Source organism: Phyllobates terribilis, unplaced genomic scaffold (assembly GCF_046119375.1).
Source record: "Phyllobates terribilis strain yellow unplaced genomic scaffold, ASM4611937v1 Scaffold_2__4_contigs__length_985480577, whole genome shotgun sequence".
Classification (NCBI taxonomy): Eukaryota; Metazoa; Chordata; class Amphibia; order Anura; family Dendrobatidae; genus Phyllobates; species Phyllobates terribilis.
Genome location: NW_027362762.1, coordinates 86,623,392 through 86,642,383, shown reverse-complemented (window position 1 = coordinate 86,642,383; position 18,992 = coordinate 86,623,392). Strand labels below are relative to the sequence as shown.

The 18,992-nt window shown below is 44.6% G+C and overlaps 1 protein-coding gene across 1 annotated transcript in view; it reads right to left on the bottom strand.

The window, feature by feature from the left end:
• Positions 1–501: 501 nt before the first annotated feature.
• Positions 502–18,992, bottom strand: part of VSTM5 (V-set and transmembrane domain containing 5) — a 39,094-nt gene continuing 20,603 nt past the window's right edge. The window contains exons 2-4 of the mRNA XM_073662186.1: positions 8,405–8,731; positions 8,174–8,311; positions 502–1,090 (exon numbers count right to left, since the gene is read on the bottom strand). Coding sequence (XP_073518287.1) covers positions 1,056–1,090; positions 8,174–8,311; positions 8,405–8,731 — 500 coding nt within the window. The 3' untranslated portion in view covers positions 502–1,055. The remainder of the gene's footprint in view (positions 1,091–8,173; positions 8,312–8,404; positions 8,732–18,992) is intronic.

Here is an 18,992-nt window from a genome sequence, read left to right as displayed (position 1 = left end):
GCCACATTGCATTACATGCAGCATTGCCACTAACCAATCCTGGCTATTGATCAAGCAACCATCATTGTAGCTTTTTTTTTTTTTTTTTTTTTTTTTCTAAGAACACAAAAAAGTTAAAGGGATTGTCCATTTAGAATTTGTTATTACTTAAATGTACATATTTGGGGCTAAAAATCATTTTTGTAATTGGGTTTCAGTAGAAATGTTGCACTGTTTGCCCTCTATAGCCTTCGTCTATTGCTGGCTGCAGAATGAGTTAACTAAGAATCTTATCAGTGAGCTCCTTCTGATAAGGAGTTTGTAGCTCTTTTTGTCTCAGCTCCTCTCAGCTGATTTATGAACATGAAGCCTGTAAAGGTGAACAGTGCCAAATTTTGTAATAAAATAGAATTGCAATAATGATTTTTAGACAAAAATGCATGCACTTAAATAGAAAAAAAAAGTTACAAGAGGCGGAAAACCCTTTGTATGATTGTATCGAACAACAGGGAACGCTTGAAGTGCAATTCACAGTGACATTTATAAAACGTATATTTCCACACAGTGCGTTACAAGCGCTGACGACTCGATAGCAGCGATTCCAGGTAGTCACAACTTACACGTAGACTGTAAACAATAGGCTCCATACAGTGCATCATGAGACGGTATAAATGTACACGTAGACCCCGCCATCACCATGGAGAGCTCATGTTATAGCATCTCGCCTTCTCTATGGAGCGCAGGAATCTCCACTGACTGGTTGTATCACTGATAAGGCTCTGGAGACAATGGAGTGGACCGGTCGCTCGAGTTCGCTCTGACCGCTCTTTCTGTGCATTTGCTTGCAGACTCCAATCCATCACATTGGAAATGTTTTTTCCTTCTGATTGCTAATGACAATACTGCAGACCCGGCTCAGTAGTGCGGCATCCGGTGCGTGCAAATCTCTTACCATAGCAACATATTGGACAATACTCAATGCCCCCCCCCCACCCGCACCCCCGATCACTGGTAAACATGATGATATTTCACTGGACAATAGTCTCTGTAGCGGCTTGAGGTAGGTGGTCCAGAGCTCAATCTGAAATGATGCGTAGCTCGATCTGTTCTGCTGCAAGTGACGAGAGTAAAGAAAGTCATTATAGCCTATTAAAAATGATGGAATATTATTAACAAAATATGTTATATCACCTCTAGGACCCCCACCCATCCTGGCCCTTCTAGGTTTTCCCTGTACAGAGAGCTCAGTCTGACATCATTTATTTTATTCGCTGAATTGGTGAGGGTCCGAAAGGTCAGTTCCCTACTGATCATAAAGGGAGTATGGCATCCCACCATCCCTGAACAATATATGATTACCCCTTTAAAGAGGAATGGTCATTTGCTGTAAATCGTGTATTTTTTTTACCTTGTGTAGATGCCGCTGTTCTCCTGAATCCAGCGTTGTTTTTCTTTTCTTCCTGCGCCTCTCTGTTCCTGAGTAGTGATGAGCGACCATGTTCTGTTAACCTCTTTCGGGGAGCATGCTCGGGTGCTTGCCGAGTATCTTCGGCGTGCTCGGGTGCTATGTTTGAGTCACTCCGTGCTCATGATTTGCGACTGTTTGACAGCTTTAATACATGTGAGGAATGCCTAAGAAACAAGAATTCCTCACATGTATTAAAGCTGTCAAACAGTCGCAAATCATGAGCACTGAGTGACTCAAACATAATACCCGAGCACTCTTAAGATACTCGGAAAACACCTGAGTATGCTCGTAAGTCTTGAGTAACAAGCATGCTCGCTCATCACTATTCCTGAGATATGGCTACTTCTTCCATCTAGATAAATCTAGTCCTTTTCTCCAAGTGGGCATGGCCATCTGTGGCATATACCTGAGGAATACACCCTCTTGGCTAACAAGACTAAATTTATATACGGAGAAGAGGAGGCCATATCTGAATAATAGAAAGGCACAGGAACAAAAGAAAAACAACGCCGGATTCAGGAAAAGAGCGACATTTACACCAGGTAAAAATAAATTGCAAATTTATGGTAAGTGGCAGATAAACTACATAAAAGACACATTATATATATATATATACTAGATGGTGGCCCGATTCTAACGCATCGGGTATTCTAGAATATGTATGCAGCCGACCGGGTGCGACTAATCAGCGAAGCAGTGTTTAAATGGGTTGTGCACTACTTTAAATTAACACCCCCAATGTATCCCCCCGGGGCCCCTAATGAATTTTGTAATTACGTCATGTTGTCAATCCTGCTTGTGACAATATCGCTGACCACGCACAGCCAGCACGTAATTCCCCCGGCTGCAGCCGGCTCTTGCTTCCGCTTACATCACGACTATTTGCGGCTGCAGCCAGGGGTGTCCTGTTCCGCGTACCACGGTGAATGAAACGTGACAGAAGTACATCACACACTGTGACTGACAAAACATGTTCAGTACGTCATGGGCAGTTGGTGAGTCACATGACCACATGGGCGGAGTCAGCCCTGCTATCTCCCGACTTGTTCTGAAATCCCGCGTCGCTGATTGGCCGCGGCCGGCCCAATCAGCGACGCTAGATTTCCTGGACGGATAGACAGACGGGATAAGCCGATTATATAGTAGATATACGCTGCTCAAAAAAATAAAGGGAACACTCAAATAACACATCCTAGATCTGAATGAATGAAATATTCTCTTTGAATACTTTGTTCTGTACAAAGTTGAATGTGCTGACAACAAAATCACACAAAAATCATCAATGGAAATCAAATTTATTAACCAATGGAGGCCTGGATTTGGAGTCACCCCCAAAATTAAAGTGGAAAAACACACTACAGGCTGATCCAACTTTGATGTAATGTCCTTAAAACAAGTCAAAATGAGGCTCAGTATCGTGTGTGGCCTCCACGTGCCTGTATGACCTCCCTACAACGCCTGGGCATGCTCCTGATGAGGCTCAGTATTGTGTGTGCCCTCCACGTGCCTGTATGACCTCCCTACACCACCTGGGCATGCTCCTGATGAGGTTGTGGATGGTCTCCTGTGGGAACTCCTCCCAGACCTGGACTAAAGCATCCGCCAACTCCTGGACAGTCTGTGGTGCAACGTGACGTTGGTGGATGGAGCGAGACATGATGCCCCAGATGTGCTCAATCGGATTCAGGTCTGGGGAACGGGCGGGCCAGTCCATAGCTTCAATGCCTTCATCTTGCAGGAACTGCTGACACACTCCAGCCACATGAGGTCTGGCATTGTCCTGCATTAGGAGGAACCCAGGGCCAACCGCACCAGCATATGGTCTCACAAGGGGTCTGAGGATCTCATCTCGGTACCTAATGGTAGTCAGGCTACCACTGGCGAGCACATGGAGGGCTGTGCGGCCCTCCAAAGAAATGCCACCCCACACCATTACTGACCCACTGCCAAACCGGTCATGCTGAAGGATGTTGCAGGCAGCAGATCGCTCTGCACGGCATCTCGAGACTCTGTCACGTCTGTCACGTGCTCAGTGTGAACCTGCTTTCATCTGTGAAGAACACAGGGCGCCAGTGGTGACTTTGCCAATCCTGGTGTTCTGTGGCAAATGACAAGCGTCCTGCACGGTGTTGGGCTGTGAGCACAACCCCCATCTGTGGACGTCGGGCCTTCATACCACCCTCATGGAGTCAGTTTCTAACCGTTTGGGCAGACACATGCACATTTGTTGGCCTGCTGGAGGTCATTTTGCAGGGCTCTGGCAGTGCTCCTCCTGTTCCTCCTTGCACAAAGGTGGAGGTAGCGGTTCTGCTGTTGGGTTGTTGCCCTCCTACGGCACCCTCCACGTCTCCTGGTGTACTGGCCTGTCTCCTGGTAGCGCCTCCAGCCTCTAGACACTACGCTGACAGACACAGCAAACCTTCTTGCCACAGCTCGCATTGATGTGCCATCCTGGATGAGCTGCACTACCTGAGCAACTTCTGTGGGTTGTAGAGTCCGTCTCATGCTACCACGAGTGTGAAAGCACAAGCAACATTCAAAAGTGAACAAAACATCAGCCAGAAAGCATTGGTACTGAGATGTGGTCTGTGGTCCCCACCTGCAGAACCACTCCTTTATTGAGGGTGTCTTGATAATTGCCAATAATTTCCATCTATTGTCTATTCCATTTGCACAACAGCATGTGAAATTGATTGTCAATCAGTGTTGCTTCCTAAGTGGACAGTTTGATTTCACAAAAGTTTGATTTACTTGGAGTTAAGTTATATTCTGTTGTTTAAGTGTTCCCTTTATTTTTTTGAGCAGTGTATATATATATATATATATATATATATATATATATATATATTATTTATATATTTATATATACGTATATGTGTAATATATATATATATATATGTGTAGTTATATATATATATATATATATATATATATATATATATATATATAAATGTGTGTGCAGTATTATTTATATACATATATATATAAAACAAATATGTAGAATTATTGGGGTATTCTTATCTCCTATCCCAATATGTAGTGTAGGTATAATAATATTAGCCAATCAGAAATGTAGTATAGTTTTTCTGATTCGCTATGTCTCTTTCCTCATGTGCAGGCATTGCAAGACATTAGTTATCTGTACCTATTATTACACAAACTACATATTGGCATAGGATCTTGGAGATGGGAATACCCCTTTAAGGAAAAAAAACTGTTGCCTATAGCAACCAATCACAGCACAGTGTTCATTTTTGAAGAGCAGAATATGAAATTAAAGCTGCTCCACGATTGGTTGCTATGGGCAACAAAGACAATTTTTCTTTTAGAAAGGCTGTGCTTAGACAAATGTATTTTCATTCCGTGCATTGTCCAGGTGCACAACAGCCTGCACACAGACAGCACAATGGTATCCTATGTGCTAGCAGCACACATGAGTCATTCTACACACGGACTTCTGAGTGGCATGGGAGGCATATTTACATGCACACCAACCCAGTCACGTCCACAATTTTCAGATGTGACTGGTCCAATAATGGCGACGGGTGCCTGGACATAGTCAGAGTTTCATAAATATCCAAAAGTGAGCCTCAGAACTGCCTAAAAGAAAAACTCTCTTTGTTGCCTAGCACAACCAATCAGAGCTCAGCTTTCATTTTTTTAAACAGCTCTAGTAAGATGAAAGCTGCGTTGTGATTGGTTGCTGTGGGCAACAAAGACAATTTTACTTTAGACAGTTTTGAGAAATCTTTGCAGTTCTTTATTGTATGAATGCGGTAAATTTATGGTGTGGCGACGTAGCATACGTGAAGATGGAGAGACGGGATTGGATATGACATTGGACCTTATAAATTGGAATTTAGTACACTTTTTCTCATATTTGGCAATTTTTCACTTTGGCAGCCCTTAATGACACTATTGGATGTAGGTGGCGTCTGGCACTGGAAACCTCCCAGAAATGCTTGTTTCTGGAAAGTTTTGGGGGTCGATAAATTTGCCACCTCCTCCCGGCATCAGGGAGGTCTGACCCCTGGACGCCAATTTGGATACCAACAGACAGTAACTGCAGAATAGATACTATCTTTGAAGAAAATTTGTCCCAGGGCGGCCAGTCTTTGCTCTTATTCTATTCCCACTGCTCCCTTGAGTATTCAGGTTTTTGTTTTTTTTTTAAATCCGCCATACGGTTTCAGAGCTATGGGCCTTTTTATGTGGTGCTAATTTTTATGGTCTTTTACAAAAAAAACTTAAAAAGTGGAAATTAACGTTTTGGGTGCCATTCAACAGGTGCAATATCCCCAATTTAGATCTTTCCTAAAAAAAAATTCTAATAGATGATCTTATTTAAAGGGGTTGTCTACTATCTGGACAACCTTTTTTTAAATTAAGGAGTCCACCTTGTAAAATGTAAAAAAAAAAAAATACATATGCTTACCTTCCAAAATGAAGTAGTCCACCTTGTAAAATGTAAAAAAAAAAACATATACTCACCTTCCAGCGATGTTGACACCAGGGATTTGTGGCATTGCTATGCTATGTGAGCCCTGCAGCCAATCCGACAACCAGAAGGCCAATAGCAGGCGCTTTTTGCCTGCAGGGCTCACGTGGCCCTTGGATGAATGTCGAACTAGCCAAAGTGATTGAGTGCAGCAACCCAATAATGGCCGCTGATTGGCTGCAGGGCCCACTTGGCATAATGTCGCTGTAATGGCACCGGTGCAGGATCTGACTATATACAGGTGCATCTCACTAAATTAGAATATCATCAAAAAGTTAATTTTTTTCAGTTCTTCAATACAAAAAGTGAAACTCATTATATAGAGTCATTACAAACAGAGTGATCTATTTCAAGTGTTTATTTCTGTTAATGTTGATGATTATGGCTTACAGCCAATGAAAACACAAAAGTCATTATCTCAGTAAATTAGAATAATTAACAAAAAACACCTGCAAAGGTTTCCGATGCATTTAAAAAGGTCCCTTAGTCTGTTTCAGTAGGCTCCACAATCATGGGGAAGACTGCTGACTTGACAGATGGCAGTCATTGACACACTCCACAAAGAGGATAAGCCACAAAAGGTCATTGCTAAAGAAGCTGGATGTTCACAGAGTGCTGTGGGACCTGCCATGACGTCATCCAAGCATATTAATGGAAAGTTGAGCGGAAGGAAAAAGTGTGGTAGAAAAAGGTGCACAAGCGACCAGGATAACCGCAGCCTTGAAAGGATTGTTAAGAAAAGGTCATTCAAAAATTTGGGGGAGATTCACAAGGAGTGGACTGCTGCTGGAGTCATTGCTTCAAGAGCCACCATACACAGACGTATAATGTTGATGATTATGGCTTACAGCCAATGAAAACACAAAAGTCATTATCTCAGTAAATTAGAATACTTTATAACACCAGCTTGAAAAATGGTTTTAAAGTCCGAAATGTTGGCCTACTGAAATGTATGTTCAGTAAATGCCCTCAATACTTGGTCGGGGCTCCTTTTGCATCAATGACTTCATCAATGCGGCAATGTGGCATGGAGGCGATCAGCCTGTTGCACTGCTGAGGTGTTATGGAAGCCCAGGTTGATTTGATAGCAGCCTTCAGCTCGTCTGCATTGTTGGGTCTGGTGTTTCTCATCTTCCTCTTGACAATACTCCATAGATTCTCTATGGGGTGAAGGTCAGGCGAGTTTGCTGCCAATCAAGCACAGTGATACTGTTGTTTGTAAACCAGGTATTGGTACTTTTGGTAGTGTGGACAGGTGCCAAGTCCTGCTGGAGAATGAAATTTCCATCTCCAAAAAGTTTGTCGGCAGAGGGAAGCATGAAGTGCTCTAACATTTCCTGGTAGACGGCTGCGCTGACTTTGGTCTTGATAAAACACAGTGGACCTACACCAGCAGATGATATGGCTCCCCAAACCATCACTGATTGTGGAAACTTCACACTAGACCTCAAGCAGCTTGGATTGTGACCTCTCCACTCTTCCTCCAGACTCTGGGACCTTGATTTCCAAATGAAAATTGGAACTCTGGGACCTTGTGGAGTGTGTCAATGACTGCCTTCTGGACATCTGTCAAGTCAACAGTCTTCCCCATGATTGTGGAGCTTACTGAAACAGACTAAGGGACCTTTCTAAACACTTAGAAAGAATTTGCAGGTGTTTTTTGTTAATTTTTCCAATTTACTGAGATAATGACTTTTGCGTTTTCATTGGCTGTAATCCATAATCATCAACATTAACAGAAATAAACACTTGAAATAGATCACTCTGTTTGTAATGACTCTATATAATATAGGAGTTTCACTTTTTGTATTGAAGAACTGAAATAAATTAACTTTTTGCTGATATTCTAATTTAGTGAGATGCACCTGTATATATGTATATTTTTATATATTTTACAAACGAGACTACTTAATTTAAAATGGGGTAGTGGACAACCCCTTTTAAGGAGTCTGTCTTGTAAAAGTCCTCCATCCTCCACTGATCAACTAATTTGAATGGCTCTTGTGTAACCGGGGGATTGCACATAGGGTGGTTGCTGTCCCTAGTTCGATGAACCTGATGGAGATCAGAAATGAGCTGCAACACCGGGCACGGTCACCAACATATGTACGATGTTGCGACTAGGGACCTGGTACTAACTCCACTTCCACCGTCTGTATCCACTATTCTTCGTGCTTCCTTGCCCATGCCAACACCACTAGTAATTTCGGATTTGGGAGCATAGTTACCTCTCCGATGCTGCTTTCTCCTCTGGGCGATGTTAATACATTTGTTGCAGACCCACATGAGGCAGACCAATACGGCCGATCCGGCAGCTAGAAAGGCAATGAACACGGCCACAAAGTAGAACTCTTCATAGCGGATTTCTGAAACGAGAAATAGTCATGAAGAAGACGGCAGAAGCTAAAAAAAAAAGCCCGAGATAAGAAAACGTCGAGAGAGGAGGAGAGAATTTCTACCATGAACATTGAGGATAATTGTGCTCTGCTTGGTACTTCCAAAGTCATCACTCACTGTGATCATATAGAAACCAGTGTCTCTCACTTCCACATTCTGAAGTTGTATGGAGCCGTTCTCAAACCTGTGAACCCGACCGGCATAGCTGGCGGAAACATTGACGTAAGAGTTCACCTTCCACTCAATGATACACTGCGCCTTCCAGCTCGACATATATTGCCATTGTATCCATGGGGTCCCGTTAGTCACGTAGTCCACAGAAAGGAGGACATTTTGGGTCACTGTTGCATTTATGATGGGCTCCGGGACCAGCAGGATGATTCCTTTACCTACAAAAGGAATAGGAAACATTATATTATGGTTCCCGCCTTTTCTACTTGGACCGCATTATATAATTAGGATAAAGAATCTACCCGTGATCTCCATTCTATTAATGATCTAACACTGAACCTCCCAGTCCTGTCTCAGACTTTTCTTGTGCTGCACCAGTTCTCTGGAATACACTATCTAAGACAATCTGGTTAATTCCCAGTTTCCACAGTTTTACAGTGGGTACGGAAAGTATTCAGACCCCTTTAAATTTTTCACTCTTTGATTCATTGCAGCCATTTGGTAAATTTTAAAAAGTTCATTTTTTTTCTCATTAAAGTACACTCTGCACCCCATCTTGACTGAGAAAAAAACAGAAATGTACAAATTTTTGCAAATTTATTAAAAGAAAATGGCAGAGGAGCTGCAGGAATCCGTCCTCAGCTTCCTGCCTGGTACTTTTTCTGTGTCACAGGTGTCTGTGGCTTGGTGACGTCAGCATGCAGCACTCAACTGTGTCATTCAGATAGTTCCCCGTGAAGAAGAAAGAAGCGATGCCATGGGGGAATGTACAGAGAGACGAGTTCCCCACCTCCAATTCATTATAAAACCCTGATAATGTTTTCTCACACCCCCTAATTTATTTTGATACTAACAGGGACTTATAATGAATGGGGGGGGGGAAACAGGACAGGGACTAAGGTTATGTGCACACGTACAAGATTTGAAGCAGAAAATTCTGCTACAATTCCGGTGTGCTGGCAGTAAAAACTCTGCATAAAATATGCATTTTCCAGTGCTTTTTACATGCGTTTTTGTTACAGATTTTTCCCCTTCCATTAGTTTAGGTGAAATCTGCTGCAAAAATGCTGCAAGAATTGACATGCTGCAGATTTGAAGAAAAAAAATACGCAAGGTGTGAATGAGAATTCAGAAATCTCATTCACTTTGCTGGTACTGTAAAAAGCTGCGTATTTTCTGCAACAAAAATGCAACGTGTGTACGTAGCCTTGGAAATAATTGGGGAAGAGTCACAGAAACTGATTCATTTACATTTATTGGGCGGTGGAGATTATAGTTAATGGGTGGCACAGCACTGACTTAGTTTATATTTTCAATTGTGTGTGGCTAATAATATATTAAAAGGGTTGTTCGGTCAAAAGTGATAAGTCTGCAGTCCCTCTGTGTGACTGCAGACTTATGAATCCCTGAAGTGCATGCACTGTGCGCTGCGGGGATTCGCCGGTTTTAGACCCGGGACCCTGGGGCATGTATGAGTTATACATACCCCCGGCCAGTGGGCGTGGCCTCGCTCCATACACTTGTATGGAGCAAGGCCACGCCTAGTGACGCAGACGGCCAGTGGGCACGTTGGTCCAGAAGGCACCCATCTCAGCGTTCAGTAGTGAACATTGCGTGCGCTTGCTCATCGAGCAAGAAGAAATTAATTGGCTGGTGGCAATCAAAGTACAGCTGCCGTCCCAAGTACTGCAATCCCCGGGAATCTTCCCGGGGGTTGGATAAAAGGTCATCGAGGACCTTTACGGCCCTGTGCAGGGTCGGCTCCAGGTTTTTTTGGGCCCCGGGCGAAAGAGTCTCAGTGGGCCCCTTTAACACATACCACGATTCATGATGCACAGATACCGAAGAGAAATATATATATAGTACAATGCCAAAGATTTCACTTCTTACATTACATGAGTGATATCTATTGTAAATTCTACAATAGCTCAGAAACCGGCAAATCGCTCCACACAGTATACTGGCCCCCATATAACGCTTCATAAGGAATACTGGCCCCCATATAAGGCCCCATACGGAATACTGGCCCCCATATAAGGCCCCATACGGAATACTGGCCCCCATATAAGGCCCCATATGGAATACTGGCCCCCATATAAGGCCCCATACAGAATACTGGCCCCCATATAAGGTTCCATACGGAATACTGGCCCCCATATAAGGCTCCATACGGAATACTGGCCCCCATATAAGTCTCCATACGGAATACTGGCCTCCATATAAGGCTCCGTACGGAATACTGGCCCCCATATAACGCTCCATACAGGATACTGGTCCCCTTATAAAGCTCCATACAGGATACTGGCCCCCATATAACGCTCCATACAGGTTACTGGTCTCCTTATAACGCTCCATACAGGATACTGGCCCCCATATAATGCTCCATGCAGGCTGTTACCCCCCACATAATGCCCCATACAGGCTGTCGTCCCCCCTTATAACGCTCCATGCAGGTTGTTACCCCCCACATAATGCCCCATACAGGCTGTCCCCCCCCCTTATAATGCTCCATGCAGGCTGTTCCCCCCACATAAAGCATTATGCAGGCTGTCCCCCCCCCCTATAATGCCCCATGCAGGCTGTCCCCCCCCCTTATAATGCCCCATGCAGGCTGTCACCCCTCCTCTTTATAATGCCCCATACAGGATGTCACCCCCCCTCTCTTTATAATGCCCCATGCAGGATGTACCCCCCCTCTTTATAAGGCCCCATGCAGGCTGTCACCCCCTCTCTCTGTAATGCCCCATGCAGGATGTCACCCCCTCTCTCTATAATGCCCCATGAAGGATGTCACCCCCCCTCTCTTTATAATGCCCCATGCAGGATGTCACCCCCTCTCTCTATAATGCCCCATGCAGGCTGTCACCCCCTCTCTCTATAATGCCCCATGCAGGATGTCACCCCCTCTCTCTATAATGCCCCATGCAGGATGTCACCCCCTCTCTCTATAATGCCCCATGCAGGATGTCACCCCCTCTCTCTATAATGCCCCATGCAGGATGTCACCCCCCCTCTCTTTATAATGCCCCATGCAGGATGTCACCCTCCCTCTCTTTATAATGCCCCATGCAGGATGTCACCCCCCTCTCTCTTTATAATGCCCCATACAGGATTTCACCCCCTCTCTTTATAAGGCCCCATGCAGGATGTCACCCCCCTTATAATGCCCCATGCAGGATGTCACCCCTAATATAATGCCCCATGCCTCCATACATTAAAAAAAAAAAATCAAATACTCACCTCACTCCTCCTCACCTGCTGCAGCTGCTCGGGTCCGGACTCCAGCGTCGCCGGTATCTTCCTGCTCTACGCTCCCTGTGACAGCTCAGGGGAGCGCGCGGTGGAAAGACGTCACCGAACCCTCTGACCTGAGACGTCACAGGGAGCGCACAGCAGGAAGACAGCGGATCTGCGGAGGCACGGGGAGAGGTAAGTATCCGGCTGCCGGGGCCCTGAGCAAGCGGGAGAGAAGGGCGGACGCTGGCACCTCTCTCCTCCGCCCATAGCCCGGCGGGGTGCGCGACCGCCAGTGGGCCCCTCTGCCTGCTCAGGGCCCCGGCACTTGCCCGGGTGCGCCGGGTGCTGACGCCGGCCCTGGCCCTGGGCCTGAGGTTCCCCACCCCTCCCCTACATAAAGATGGCCTAAGCTATAAGAAGATTTCCAGCACCCTGAAACTGAGCTGCAGCATGGTGGCCAAGACCATACAGCGGCATATCCAGAGGTTGTCTTTTCAAAATAGACATATGAGAGTTGCCAGCATTGCTGCAGAGGTTACAGGGGTAGCTGTCAGTGCTCAGACCATACGCTGCACACTGCATCAAATTGGTCTGCATGGCTGTCGTCCCAGAAGGAAGCCTATTCTAAAGATGATGCACAAGAAAGACCACAAACAGTTTGCTGAAGACAAGCAGACTAAGGACATGGATTACTGGAACCTTGTCCTGTGGGCTGATGAGACTAAGATAAACTTATTTGGTTCAGATGGTGTCAAGCGTGTGTGACGGCAACCAGCTGAGGAGTACAAAAGACACGTGTGTCTTGCCTACAGTTAGGCATGGTGGTGGAGTGTCATGGTTTGGGGCAGCATGAGTGCTGCCAGCTGTGGGGAGCTACAGTTCATTGAGGGAACCATGGATGCCAACATGTACTGTGACATACTGAAGCAGGGCATGGTCCCCCTCCCTTCAGAAACTGGGCCACAGAGCAGTATGCCAACTTGATAACGACCCCAATCACACCTCCAAGATGACCTCTACCTTGCTAAAGAAACTGAGGGTAAAGGTGCTGGAGTGGTCAAGCATGTCTCCAGACCTGAGACCTATTGAGCATCTGTGGGACATCCTCAAACAGAAGGTGGAGGAGCGCAAGGTCTCTGACATCCCTCAGCTCCATGATGTCGTCATGGAGGAGTGAAAGAGGATTCCAGTGGCCACCTGTGAAGCTCTAGTGAACTCCATGCCCTAGAGCAGAGGTCCCCAACCGCCGGTCCACGGACCAGGACCGGGCCGTTGGGGTTTTTCAGCCAGTCCGCGGCGCCGCTGACAGCTAGCTCCGCGGCCCTGCGCCTGGTCAGAGCTCGCTCTGTGTGGATTTATAATGTTTTCTGCCATAGCCGTGACAGCTCGCAGCTCCTGGCAGAGAACATTATGCAGGACGGGGTGGGGCGTCGGGCGGGTCTTAGTGACGCGGCCCTCCACAGCACAGCATGGTGTGTTCCTGACGGGGTGGGGCGGCAGGCTCTCCTCACTGACACGACCCCGGCAGAACATGTTATGTGGGGCGTGCTGGGGCAGCAGACTGGCTTCAGTGACGCGGCTCCCGGTACCGGTGTTCAGTGTGTAGCGCTGCTAAGCAGCAGCGCTGTATACACTGACGCTCAATGTACAATGCTGCTACTTAGCAGCGCTGTACACCGAGGTCCCGCCAGCATCCTCCCCATACAGCTCCACCCCTCCATAACCCCACCCCCATATGACCAAAGCCCCGCCCCCACCCCCACCGGGCCATGGAAAACTGGTCTTCCTTATAGCCGGTCCCTGGTGCAAAAAAGGTTGGGGACCTCTGCCCTAGAGAGTTAAGGCACTGCTTGAATATAATGGTGGCCACACAAAATTGTGAGACTTTGGGCACAATTTGGCCATTTTCACTTAGGGGTGTACTCACTTTTGTTGCCAGTGGTTTAGACATTAATGGTTGTGTCTTGAATTATTTAGAGGGCACACCAAGTTTACACTGTTATACAAGCTGTACACTGACTACTATCAAAGTGTCATATGTTCTGTATTGTCCCATGAATATCTGTAGCTTTGTCGTCACAAAAGGAGGGGGGCTAAAACACATTTCTTGCACAGGGGCCCCAAGTTGTCAGTGTCCGCCCGTGAAATATAGGATCTCCATTTTTATGAATTTGTGAGGACTATTGCTATCTACGGGTCAGACAGAGACAAGCAAGAACGGTGCCCCCTCCTTCTATCAAATAGTTACTCGCTATCTTGCAGAAAATCAATAAATGTTGTTTACTGGCCAATCCCTTTGTGGATTATGAGCTACTTTTAACTGCTTCTAGATCCGGCCACCAAGGACTGGCAGATTTGCTGCAGCGCTAACATGGGGAGGCAGCGCTGTGTCAGGAGGAGCAGCATAGTCCGGGAAGTAAATATAATTTTTTTTTGTTTATTTTTTTTTAACCTCCTTGGGCTCATTAATAATTAATATTGGGTTGTCTACTAGTCTACGACCCTAACATAAATTAAATAGGTGACCTATTTGATTGGCCAATCATATCTTCTTATATCTGTCATACATCCTCGTCAAAGCATACGGCGAAACGCGCGTCGGATGGGTGTGGCGTCCTGGGGTTAGTATTACTTATGCTTCACACTCTAGGCATCACTTGTCATCATCTTTATTGGTAATATTGCAGTAATGTCTGCCTGGTGTACATCTACTTATATCTAATGGCGATTGATTCTGATGGACTTATCACTTGAGCACAATGCACTTTACTAATGTGATTTTTCATTACCAGTTCCTGTCTTTGTAGTATGGTAGACCATGCATTTATATTTATTATTCAACTTCCACTGCATGATTCTATTTGCTCTACCTGTTGATGGCTTGTCCTGCGTCGACTGATATTTTGATTATTATATGTATACAACCCTAGGTGCTAATTTGTTGGGCACTCTTTCCCTTTTTCTCTATATGTTTACTATTTTAATCAAATAAAATTTGACATTAGTGGACGAACCTTTCAAAGTGGATCTGTCACCAGATTTCATAATGCCGTCTGCATACAGATCTCTTAGACTTGATGAGACTGGTGGTGTACTTACTTTGTAAATCCGAGTTAAAATGTCTTTTTTAAAATGTGTTTTTTTTAATCCTGATATGAAGATCAGAATTGAATGGGTCCAACCAAAGCTCATTTTAAAGTATAACCGGCATTTTAATTTTTATTTCATAAAATCAATAATGCACATGAAAATTGAACACTTAGTAATATATCTTATCAGAGAAATCTGCTCCTTTCTCTGCCAGAGATGATCAGTCATTATAAAAATTCTCAATTCAGAGGTAAAATCTGTATTCTTTGCAGACAGATTTTCCCATTACCTAGATAGGAGATGGCAGTTGATGCTTTTAAAATTCTATGGATTGGGGGTAGGAAAGAGGAGGGATCATCTAGAGGCAGAGCTGTTTCCTCCTCCCCTCTTCATAGAATCTTATAGCATCTCCTATCTCAATAATGTAACAATCTGTCTTCACCGAATACAGATTTTACCCCATAAATTGAGAATTTTGATAATGACTTATCAATCCTGGAGGAGAAAGAAGCAGATTTCGCTGATAAGATATATTTTGCAAAGTTTCTTATTTTCATTTGTAGTATTGATTTATGAAATAAAAATGAAAGCGACGGTTACACTTTAATATCAAGCAGAATGAATCTGATATGGATTTTCAAAGTAAGTACACCGGCCTAGTCAGGTCTAAGCGATCTATTTACTAATATATGCAGTTTGTATTGCATAATCTGGTGTTTATAGCCTAAAAACATGACCAAAGAACGGAATTTCATTGAATAACCGATATATGGTTATGTTAGTTAAACTTTAATGGCTGATCTATAGATAGTTACATAGATTGAAAAAAAGACCTGGGTCCATCAAGTTCAACCTTTCTCCACCAATTATATATTTTGTCACTAAATTATCTATAACCCACAATGTTATGTGTATCGAGGAAATCATCCAGCCCCTTTTTTGAAAGCTGTTATAGTGTCGGCCATCACTACCTCTTGTGGTCGGCATTCCACAGTCTGACTGCTCTGACTGTAAAGAACCCTTTCCTGTTTAGCTGCCGGAATCGCCTTTCTTCCACTCCTAATGACTGCCCCCTGGTCCTTAGTATGGTCTTTGGAAGGAATAAGTCATGTGCTGTCCTTTGTACTGACCCCACATATATTTATACATGTAAATGAGATCTCCTCTCAGGCGTCGTTTTTCTAACAAGCTCAACTTTTCCACCTCTCATCATATGAGAGGCCTCCATCCCTTGCTATAATATAGTTGTCGCCTTTGAACTGATTCTAACTTACTTCTGAATATCCTTTTTAAAATATGGAGCCCAAACTGGATCCCATATTCCAGATGTGGCCTCACCTGTGATTTATAAAAAGGTAAACAATACGTTGGGATTGCAGGATTTTATTTCTCTTTTTATACATCCTAAAAAATAGTTTGCCTTTGTGGCTGCTGCTTGACATTGAGTGCTGCTGCTCAGCTTACTTGTAACCAGAATACCCAAGTCCTTCTCCTCTTCTGTTGTCCCGAGTATACTCCCATTTAATGTATATGCAGCAATAGGATTACTCCGTCCTAGGTGCATTACTCTACATTTATCTACATTAAACCTCATCTGCCAAGTGTTTGCCCATTCAGTCATCTTATCCAGATCGTTCTGCAATATCGTAATGTCCAGATCAGATTTTAATATCCTACATAGTTTGGTGTCGTCAGCAAAGACTGACACTTTACTCTCAATCCCATCCCCAAGGTCATTAATAAAGAGGTTAAAAAGAATCGGTCCTAGCACAGATCCCTGCGGTCCCCACTGCTCCAAGCACAGATCCCTGCAGTCCCCACCATGGGGGTCATTGACCACATGGTATGTAGTTTAGCACAGGTTTCTGCTGTACTATCCTGTGTGATGTGTTTCTATGTATAGTCTGCAGACACTCGGGGTAACGCTCTGCACTTTGATCATGAAGCCATAAACCATGTTCACTAACAATGTTCTATAGATTTTATGCAATATCTATACTATGGATAACAATGCTAGATAAGCCTCTGCGGGAATTATGACCCCTGTAAAGTGCAGCTATAGCTTCTCACATGTTTCTTGTAGTAATACTTGTTTTACCATAAGACAGCAATCCTGGAGCATTTTGTCTTTGAACTCTACATTGTGACGTCCCTCTATTATTCCTCCTGGAAATGCATAATTATATTGACCTCTGCAATTTACCTTTCTCATAGGCAATGGGGGGTGTTCCTATACACTGTTATTATTCCCCATATGTACAGACTGCATGGTATTTTCTGCGGAATGCAAGGATTTATGAAAACAGACACATGGGGACAGCAGTCAGGTCCTATATAATATCGCATTAGATGATTGCAATTAGAGCAATTCCCTAATATTACTCTATTATCGAAAATAGAGACGAGCGAATCTTCCGAAATTCGTTTCAGGCAGACTTTCCAACATTGGCCAGTAGATTTGATTCAATCCAAATTAAATTTGTCTTTAATCGAATCTGTCCCGAAAAGGCTCGCCAGACCCCAAGTTAAAATTAACAGGTCTGGTAAGGGGTTAAAAAATAATAAGATTATAGTCACCTGCCCTAGACCTGCCCCTCACCTTTTCTGCCACTGTCGCTCTCTGCCCGGTTCCCCTTTCGATTCACCATGATATAAATCACATTCCACATTGCCACATTGGGGGGCCAGGAATGTAAGTGATGTGCACCACTGGACACTGGGCCCCCCATCGATCCAGTGATCTGGGCCCTGGAATCCCAGTGATGGAGTTCTGCAGCTCCGAGTTAGTCATTGTCTATGGGACTGTTGAGTACAGCGAGCTATTTCTATGAATGGTGCGGAGACCGAGCACGCTCTGTTTAGGACCGAGCTGCAGAGCCCTGTTATTGGGGTTCCAGAGCTCGGATCTCAGGCTCTATGGGGTCCCAGTGTTCAGACCCCCAACGATCAGCAATTTATCCCTTATCCTATGGATAGGGGTTAACTTTTTCTTCCAAGAGTAACCCTTTAAAGCAGGTGTGGACAATTAATTTTCTTGAGGGGCCACATGAGAGACCGTGACTATTGTACAGGTCGAACCAATAGGCTGAAATAATTTCTGCTCAATATTAATATTAACATATTAATTATAATTATTATTATTGCATCACTTAATATTGAGCAGAGATAAGTATGCTGACACCCCCTATATACCATATGAGAGAACACACAGCCCCCATATACTGTATGAGCCCTCACCCAGTCCCCCTATATACAGTGTGAGCCTTCGCAAAGCCTCCATATATACAGTATGAACCCCCCCAATATACAGTATGAGCCCAAGCACAGCTCCCTATGTACAGTATGAGTCCTCCCATAGCCCCATATATACAGTATGAACCCTCACATAGCCCCCTATATACAGTATGAGCCCACAGACAATAGACCTATATACAGTATGAGCCCTCACATAGTTTCTCTATATACAGTATGAGCCCTCACATAGCCTCCTATATACAGTATGAGCCCTCACATAGCCCCCTATATACAGTATGAGCCCACACACATTCCACCTATATACCGTATGAGCCTTCACATAGTTTATCTATATACAGTATGAGCACTCCGATAGCCCCCTATATACAGTATAAGCCCTCACATAGCCTCCTGCATACATGTAAACATCCCATACATATATTAAAAAAAGCAAAACACCTACTCACCTCGCTCCCTTTCCCCCAGTGCTCTGCTCTGGTCTCCGGTGCACTGACTCTCCACACAGCAGACAGTGACGTTATCACATCTGCTGGGTCGGTCGCACGCACTAATTGGTGGAAGGCTTCTCCACCAATGTATACACTGCTACCTGCATCCTGAGGATGTAGATAGCGCTGATATCGAGCGGCAGGCAGAGGTAGGCATGGTGCGGCCTGTGGGCCACTGTTTTCAGCCCTTCAGATGTCTCACTCCTCAGGCCAGACTGGAACAGAGAGAGAGTCGGACGTGACCCGCAGGCCGCACTTTGTCCAGGTCTGCTTTAAAGTATTCCTGTTGTTTCAGGTAACTTTTCAGAAAAAGCCATGTACATGAGAAATAACACTATTTCTGCCCATTATATGACTTGTATCATGCATTTATCACCAGTTTCCCCTCTGCAGGCTCTATGTCTAATTT